Source organism: Malurus melanocephalus, unplaced genomic scaffold (assembly GCF_030028575.1).
Source record: "Malurus melanocephalus ecotype Western Australia unplaced genomic scaffold, MMel_1.1 scaffold_577, whole genome shotgun sequence".
In the NCBI taxonomy this organism is placed as follows: domain Eukaryota; kingdom Metazoa; phylum Chordata; class Aves; order Passeriformes; family Maluridae; genus Malurus; species Malurus melanocephalus.
The window spans coordinates 310,366-318,459 of NW_026623809.1; the positions used below are offsets into that span (position 1 = coordinate 310,366).

Below are 8,094 nucleotides of genomic sequence, written 5' to 3' on the forward strand. Positions count from 1 at the left end.
GGGGCACCCAGGGCTAGTGGGGAACACCCGGAGTGACCTGGGAGCACCCAGGGCTAGTGGGGGACACCTTGAGTGAGCTGGGGGCACCCAGAGCTAGCGAGGTGCACCCAGGGCTAGCTGGGAGCTGCCTGGGATTAGCTGAGGAACATTCAGGGCTTGTGGGAGACCCTGGCAGGTAGCTGTGGGGGCATCCAGGGCTAGTGGAGGACACCCAGGACTAGCTGGGGGGCAGCCAGGGCCAACTGTGGGGGTGTTGGTAATTGGCTGGGGACACCTTAGACTCGTGGGAAACACCCGGGGCCACCTTGCAGGGTGCCTGTGACCAGCTGGGCGGCATCCAGAGCTAGTGGGCGACACTCAGGGCTGATTGTAGGGGGGGCCGGGACTAGTTGGGGGACATCCAGGGCTAGTAGGGGTCACTAAGGGCTAATTGGGATGTGCCTGGGGCGAGCTAAAGGACACTAAGGTCTATCTGTGGGGTGCCTGGGGCGAGTTGGGCGACTCACAGGGCTAATGGAGGACACCTAGAGGCAAACTAGGAGTGCCTGGGACTAGCTGGGGGACATCCAGGGCTAATGGGGTGCACCCAGGACTAGCTGGGGGACATCCAGGGCTAGTAGGGTGCACCCAGGACTAGCTGAGGGGCATCCAGGGCTAATGGGGATACACCCAGGACTAGCTGGGGGGCATCCAGGGCTAGTAGGGTGCACCCAGGACTAGCTGGGGGGCATCCAGGGCTAGCGGGGAACACGTGGGCTGGCCGGGGACCCCCGCCGGTGTCGGCGGGGCACTGCGCCGCTCCGCACGCTGCAGGTGCCGGTACCGGCGGTACTGGCGGTGCTGCTGCCGGTGCTGCCGCCGACGATGCTGCCGCTGCCGGTGCTGCCGGTGTCGATGCTGCTGGTGCTGCTGCCGGTGCCGGTGGCGCTGGCGGCCGGGGGGCGCCGCTGTGCTGCATTGCGGGGCGGGCGGCCCGTCCCCGTCCCCGTCCCTGCGCCCATCCCCGTCCCCGCCCGCCCGGTCGGCTCGGCCCGGCCCTCCCGGGGGGGAGCGGGGCTATCGGGGCCGGGCAGCGCCGCCGGCTCCGGGTAGGAATGTCCCTGCGCGCCCAGATAATGTTATTTATATCGCGGTGCAGGGCGGCTCCGCTCCCCCCGCCCCGCGCAGGTGAGACCCCGCGGCACCGGGATGCGCCGCTCCGGGGGACACGGTGGGGACCGGGGGACAGCGGGAGGCGCCGCTGCCCGGGGACACGCGGGGGGTGCTCCGGCTGGCGCTGCCCACCCCGGGGATACCGGGTGGGGGGGTGCGGCACCGAATACGGGCGCGGTACCGGGGGGGCGACGGTGGGCACGGAGGAAAGTTTGGTGCGGGGGGGTGAAGAGCCTTCCGGGRGGTCTGAGCCTGCTTTTCGCTCTGCTGCGGGGGGCCCGCTGTCACCCCGAGTCCCTAGGGGCTGCTCTCGGGAAGGACGGGGCGGGCGAGTGGTGGTGACTTTCTAGGGACAGCCCGGGGACAGTGTGGGGACACCCTGGGGACACTTTTCCTGGGGTGCCATCCCCTGGAGGGTTCCCCACATCAGTCCTGGGTGCTCCTAGCAGGGTTGGGACACGGTGAGCAAGGCAAGCCCAGCGGATCTTGGTGGGACACAYCACCCAACCCACTTTGTCCCCCAGCTTTCAGCAGCTGGGCAAACAGGAGTTACTGTGAAGAGTTTTGGGGTGCCATGCCCTTGGCCCTCCTTGTCCCARTGCCAGGAGGATGCTCAGGGGTGGGCATTGGGCTGGTGGAATTCTTACCCTCACCCCRATAACCCGGGGGTCCCGCAGGCCTGATTTCCCAGCTTTTCCCTTCCTAAATCTCCAGCTCCCAAACCAGGGGATTGGGGTGCCCTGGAAGACGGTGGCAAGCACAGGAGACTCAGAAAGCCCTGCTGGGTGCCAGCACGGCCCCCCGTGGAGTATTTTATCACTATCATGTGGTTTTGGGGCACTGGCCGGTGATCTTGGGGTGCAGGGGGGCAGCTCCTAAGAAGGGAGCAGGGCTTGGCTGGCACCGCGTGCAGGGGAGGCCTATTTATAGCCAAAAATGTCTGTGGAGTGTCAGCACGTGTGCGTGTCACYGGCTTGGGTGACATGGGACAGTCCTGGCACAGCCGGCATGTGGCCCTGGGGAAGCCCAAATTCTCCTGGCGGGTGGAAGCACGGCCGGGGAGCCCTGGCCRGAGAGGGGCATCGTGGCCGGAGGAGCCGTGCCGTGCCTTTCCATGCCCAAGCGCCCCGTGCTGTGCCAGGCGGTCGTGCCGAGAGGGACCATCTGCTCCCGGCCCTGGCCCTGTGCCTGGCACGCAGGAGGCTGTTGGGGGGCTGGGGGATGCCCCACACGCTCCTGCCCCTTCCCAGCCGGAGCACGTCTGCTTTGTGGACGTGGGGGAGATGCCAAATCCAAGCGTTTTGGTGAAGCGGAGCAATGGGGACATGCCAGGCTGTGGGTGGTGGTGATGGGGGAGAATTTTGGGGTGTTTTGGGGGATTTTGATGAGTTTCTGAGCACCGGGAATGGGCTTTCCGGCAGCATGCTGTGGCTGCGAGGGATGAGCCAGGGAATGGTTTTGAGGGTGCCGTGTGTGCCAGGTGCCAACCGCTGCCCCAGCCACCCTTGGGGCGCAGGGGGACATCCCCTGTGCCTGGCGGGGGGACCGTGGTGGTGGCACGGTGCCAGCCCCTCACTGGGAAGTGCTGATTCACCGTGCCGAGCCGCCGGCTGGGCAAGGCGACGCTGCCCGGGCCGCGGCCGCAGGATGCTGGCGGTGAGGCCGGCACGCTGGCATTCCCAGCTTTCYGCACGCTGAGCGGGAAGAATGACAATTCCCGGGTGGCGGGTGCCGGTGGCGGCGTGGTCGTGCCAGGGAGGGATGCTCAGGAGGCGCCGGTGAGGCGAAGGGAGATTTAAAGGGTGGGTGAGCACCCGCGCTGAGAATGCTCCCATGGGCCTGCTGTGGCTCCCTTCAGCGTCATCTCCTCCTCCTCCTCCTCCTCCTCCTCCTCCTCCTCCTCTTTCTCCTCCTTGGATGCTCGTGGCCATGGCCCTGATACTGCCTTGTTGTCGGGGCACAGTCACAACTGAGGGGTCCTGCAGAGACCCGACACAACTTAGCACACTTGTTCTGCTGGCAGTCCCTGGAATTTTGGGGGCAAAATCCCCAAATTTGGGCTCCCACAGGGCTTTCCTGCCAGGGCCAGCCCGGTGCTCTGGCAGTGGCCCAGCTCCAGCACCCTCCTGCCTGCTCCTGTACACACTTGTGTCCCATGCACGCTCTGGTGTGTTCCTGCATGTCCTTGGTCATATGTGCATGTTCTGGCATGTTCCTGCTCGTCCTTGCTCGGGCACACACACTCTGGCACACTTCTCTTCGCCCTTGTTCACCTGTGCACGCCCTGGCRCGTCCCTGTGTGTCCTTGCTCGTGCGTGCACACTGTGTCACACTTCTGTGTGTCCTCRTTCACACGTGCACACTGTGATGTGTCCCTGCGTGTCCTGGGTGCACACTCTTCTGCATGCCCCTCCTCACACTCACACACTCTGGCGTGCTCCCGTGTGTCCTTGCTGTGCTGTTCACGCTCCTCCTCATCCTCACACACTCCCAGTGCCGCCAGCTCCAAGCCAAGGCCCTGCCTGCGCTGCCCCGATTAGGGTGTGGGGTTGGGGTGTGGCACAGCCTGGCTGCCCTGATAACCCCAACAGGGAGGACCTGGGGGATGCCTGGAGGTCCCAGGGCCACCGGGGGGCCCGTGGGCTGTCACAGCTCATGGGGACACCAGGGATTTGGGGCACATGGGATTCCCCCTGGCACCCATGACCGAGGGCTCTGCATAGCTCTGGGCTGCCGGAGAGCCCTGGACGTGCTGCTGGCTGTGRGGAGCCCCAAGCCATCTCCTCGCACCCCTTGGGGGCCCCAGCAGCCACCGACAGCTGCTCAGAGGCATTTTTAGATACCAGCCACGTCCTATCTGTGTCTCAAATGTCCCCGGGGGTGGATGGCCCCCCCCCTTGCCGGCAGCTGTCACCCACTTTCTGCCACCGGTGCCGGTGAAGCCCCTGCRTGGCACAGGGGTTGGGGTGGGGGTGAGCAGCAGCCCCTTCCCTGGGGGCACCCAAGGGTTTGGGGAGGGGGCCCCTGGGGAGCAGGGCTGGGTTTTGGCTGGGCAGAAGGAGCTGGGCAGGGAGGCAGCACCGTTAACAGCCGAGAGCACAGCTCAGCACAGCTCGGTGTGGGGGTCCTGGAGCAGGCAGCTGCCAGGTGCCCCCCCCAACACCTTTAGGGGTAAGGCTAAATCCCTCTGAGCAGCTTATCCCGCGGCTCTGAGCTGCAAATCCCCACGTGCCGCAGGGCCGGCGAGCCGCCGCGGCCGCACCGATGTTGACGGTCCCGCTGTCCCCAGGGGCCTCTCGCCGGTAGCCGACGGCCACCGGGCCGGGGCGCATCGGGACCATGACCTCGGCCAACGACTACGAGCAGCTGGAGCTGCAGCAGCAGTACAGCCGCATCAACGTCCGCTGGGACGCATCCGACGATGAGCTGGACAATGACAACAGCTCCGCGCGGCTCTTCGAGCGCTCCCGCATCAAAGCCCTGGCAGGTGGGTGGCGGGTCCCCTCGGTCTCCCCCAGCTCGTGCCCACCCATCGGTGACCCCATGCCCGCTGTCCCTGCAGAYGAGCGTGAGGCYGTGCAGAAGAAAACCTTCACCAAGTGGGTGAACTCGCACCTGGCTCGCGTCACCTGCCGTATCTCGGACCTCTACATGGACCTCCGCGACGGGCGGGTGCTCATCAAGCTGCTGGAAGTGCTGTCAGGAGAGCTTCTGGTAGGAGCCTCATCCGACTGGAGTCCCTGGGACCCCTGCCCTGCCCTGCCCTGCCCTGCCACACCACCTCAGCTGCCCCACCAAGGCGTTGGCCGAGGGTTGGGGTGGCAGCGTGGGCATGGGGGTGTCCCTGGGCAGGGTTTGGGGTGCCTGGTGTGGAGGGGAGGGTCTTGAGCGCTGTTGTGCTGCAGCCCAAGCCCACCAAGGGCCGGATGCGGATCCACTGCCTGGAGAACGTGGACAAGGCCCTGCAGTTCCTGAAGGAGCAGCGGGTGCACCTGGAGAACATGGGCTCCCACGACATCGTGGACGGCAACCACCGCCTCGTCCTTGGCCTCATCTGGACCATCATCCTCCGCTTCCAGGTAAGGAGGGGTGGTTTGGGGCATCCCTCTGCTCCACAGCTCGTTCCCAAGCAGGAGCCGTCCTCCACGGAGCTGCAGTTCCAGCCCCAGGATGTCCTTTTGCCCCCAGATCCAGGACATCATCGTGGAGACACAGGAGGGCCGGGAGACGCGCTCTGCCAGGGATGCACTGCTGCTCTGGTGCCAGATGAAGACGGCAGGGTAGGTGGTGGGACCCCACGCCACTACATCGGTGTCCGGGAGCGCCCAGAGGGTGGCAGTGACACCCTGTCCCCACCGCAGGTACCCCCACGTGAACGTCACCAACTTCACCTCGAGCTGGAAGGAYGGGCTGGCCTTCAATGCCCTCATCCATAGGCACAGGTAGGCAGCATAGTGGCAGGCACAGGCRTGGTGGTGGTGCCAAGGGATGTTCCACAGGTGTGTCACCTCTGTCCCGCCCCCTCTGTCCCCAGGCCTGAGCTGGTTGACTTCCAAAACCTGACCAAATCCAACGCCCGGCACAACCTGGAGCACGCGTTCAGCGTGGCRGAACGGCACCTGGGCATCACCCCGCTCCTCGACCCTGAAGGTGAGGGGATTGCTGCCCATCCTCCTGCCTCAGTTTCCCCTGGGCCATTCCYAGAGTAAGCATTCACGGAGCACAGAGAGGTTCCCGATGCATTGAAAGAGAGCCTGGGTGGGCACAGGAGGGTTCTTATGAGGCCGTGGTGGCCTGTGGGTGGGTTGAGGTTGGGTCAGGAGTGACGACTCTCGCTCACACTGGGCAGATGTGTTCACGGAGAACCCTGATGAGAAGTCCATCATCACCTACGTAGTGGCTTTCTACCACTACTTCTCCAAGATGAAGGTGCTGGAGGTGGAGGGAAGGCGCCTGGGCAAGGTAGGGAGCGGCGCTGAGGTGGTTGGGGGGGTTCCTTTGGGATGCCGGCCCCTCATGCTCACGCTCGGTCCCGCCGCAGGTCATCGAGCACGCCAAGGAGACGGAGAGGATGATCGAGGGCTATGGGGGGCTGGCATCCGACCTGCTCACCTGGATCGAGCAGACCATCGCCTCCCTCAACAGCCGCAGCTTCGCCAACTCGCTGGCTGGGGTGCAGCACCAGCTGCAAGCCTTCAGCACCTACCGCACCGTGGAGAAGCCCCCCAAGTAAGCGCTCCCCGCTCCCCGTGCCTGCCTGGTGTGCAGGGCACCCAAGGGTACCCAGCGCTGAGCTCTCTCTGGGGCAGGTTTCAGGAGAAGGGCAATCTGGAGGTGCTGCTCTTCACCATCCAGTCACGGATGAGGGCCAACAACCAGCGCGTCTACACCCCACACGAGGGGCGCCTGGTGTCCGACATCAACCGGGTACGGGCTCTGTCTGCTGCYGTAGTTGCGGGCTGTCTCCTGGGGTCGTCAGATCCATCTCCTTCAGGTCCTTGGGCAGGCTGGGACGGGTCTTGGGGCAGTTGAGTGCACCTTCTGGGGCAGTCTAGGTCCATCCCAGGATACGCTGAACCCATCCTGGGGCAGCACTAATCCATCCTGTGGCAGGTTGTGTTCCTCAAGCTGGGGCTCACCAGCAGAACAAGACACAGGTGGGTGGGTGGATGTGGGACATGGGTGCTACCTGCCCGGTGCCACCTTTCCCCAGGCCTGGGAGCAGCTGGAGAAAGCGGAGCACGAGCGGGAGCTGGCGCTGCGCAATGAGCTGATCCGCCAGGAGAAGCTGGAGCAGCTGGCGCGGCGCTTCGACCGCAAAGCGGCCATGCGGGAGGCCTGGCTGAGCGAGAACCAGCGCCTGGTGGCCCAGGTGAGGACGGRGACACCGCACCCCGGGGACCCCCAACCTGGGGAACCCAACCAGAGCCTCACCACGGGCTCTGTGCCGGGGCAGGACAACTTTGGGCAGGACCTGGCRGCAGTGGAGGCRGCCAAGAAGAAGCAYGAGGCCATCGAGACAGACACGGCTGCCTACAGGGAGCGGGTGCAGGCCATTGAGGCAGTGGCCAAGGAGCTGGAGCTGGAGGGCTACCACGACATCCAGCGCATCAACGCGCGCAAGGACAACATCCTGCGGCTCTGGGAGCAGCTCCTGGAGCTTCTGGCCGCCCGGCGCCAGCGCCTGGAGATGAACCTCACACTGCAGCACCTCTTCCAGGAGATGCTSCATTGCATCGACTGGATGGATGAGGTCAAGGTAAGCTGTGGGCATAGGTGTCACCATGGGTGAGGTGTCCTTGTCCCACCAGCTGTTGGCTGGAGCCTCCGGGGAGGGAGATGAGATGTTGGGGTGCTAGTGCCGAGGTTTGGGTATCAGTGGGCAATGGCTGAGGGTCTCCTCCAGGTGAAACTGGCATCTCCCGAAGCTGGGAAGCACCTTCTGGAAGCRGAGGAGCTGCTGCAGACCCACCGTCTGCTGGAGGCCGACATGGCCGTACAGGCAGAGAAGACCCGGGCCATCAGCGCTGCCGCCCTCCGCTTCGCCGATGCCGAGGGTAGGTGTGGTGGGACATGCCGGCATCCCCGGCGTGGCCGAGGAAAAGCAGGACACTGTGGTGACGGGCACCCACTCTGCTCCCTGCCCAGGCTACCGTCCCTGCGACCCCAAAGTCATCCGGGACCGCGTGAGCCACCTGGAGATGTGCCGGCGGGAGCTGCAGGTGCTGGCAGCGCGGAGGAGAGCCTTGCTGGAGCAATCCCGCTCGCTCTGGACCTGCCTGTGGGAGCTGGACGAGGCGGAGAGCTGGATCAAGGAGCAGGAGCAGCTCTACTCYTCCCTGGACTTCGGGAAGGACCTGCCGGGCGTGCTGCTGCTCCAGCGCCGGCACGCCGCCTTCGAGGCCGAGCTGCGGAGCCGGGGCGGGCGGCTGGAGCAGGCGC

At 65.4% G+C, this 8,094-nt stretch overlaps 1 protein-coding gene across 1 annotated transcript in view; it reads left to right on the forward strand.

The window, feature by feature from the left end:
* Positions 1 to 4,438: 4,438 nt before the first annotated feature.
* The window catches only part of SPTB (spectrin beta, erythrocytic), a 14,649-nt gene continuing 10,993 nt past the window's right edge, over positions 4,439 to 8,094 (forward strand). The window contains exons 1-13 of the mRNA XM_057382670.1: positions 4,439 to 4,639; positions 4,715 to 4,866; positions 5,058 to 5,231; positions 5,341 to 5,432; positions 5,514 to 5,594; positions 5,687 to 5,802; positions 6,002 to 6,114; positions 6,194 to 6,381; positions 6,462 to 6,579; positions 6,866 to 7,024; positions 7,109 to 7,411; positions 7,559 to 7,709; positions 7,801 to 8,092. Of these exons, the coding sequence (XP_057238653.1) occupies positions 4,492 to 4,639; positions 4,715 to 4,866; positions 5,058 to 5,231; positions 5,341 to 5,432; positions 5,514 to 5,594; positions 5,687 to 5,802; positions 6,002 to 6,114; positions 6,194 to 6,381; positions 6,462 to 6,579; positions 6,866 to 7,024; positions 7,109 to 7,411; positions 7,559 to 7,709; positions 7,801 to 8,092 (2,087 nt within the window). The 5' untranslated portion in view covers positions 4,439 to 4,491. The remainder of the gene's footprint in view (positions 4,640 to 4,714; positions 4,867 to 5,057; positions 5,232 to 5,340; positions 5,433 to 5,513; positions 5,595 to 5,686; positions 5,803 to 6,001; positions 6,115 to 6,193; positions 6,382 to 6,461; positions 6,580 to 6,865; positions 7,025 to 7,108; positions 7,412 to 7,558; positions 7,710 to 7,800; positions 8,093 to 8,094) is intronic.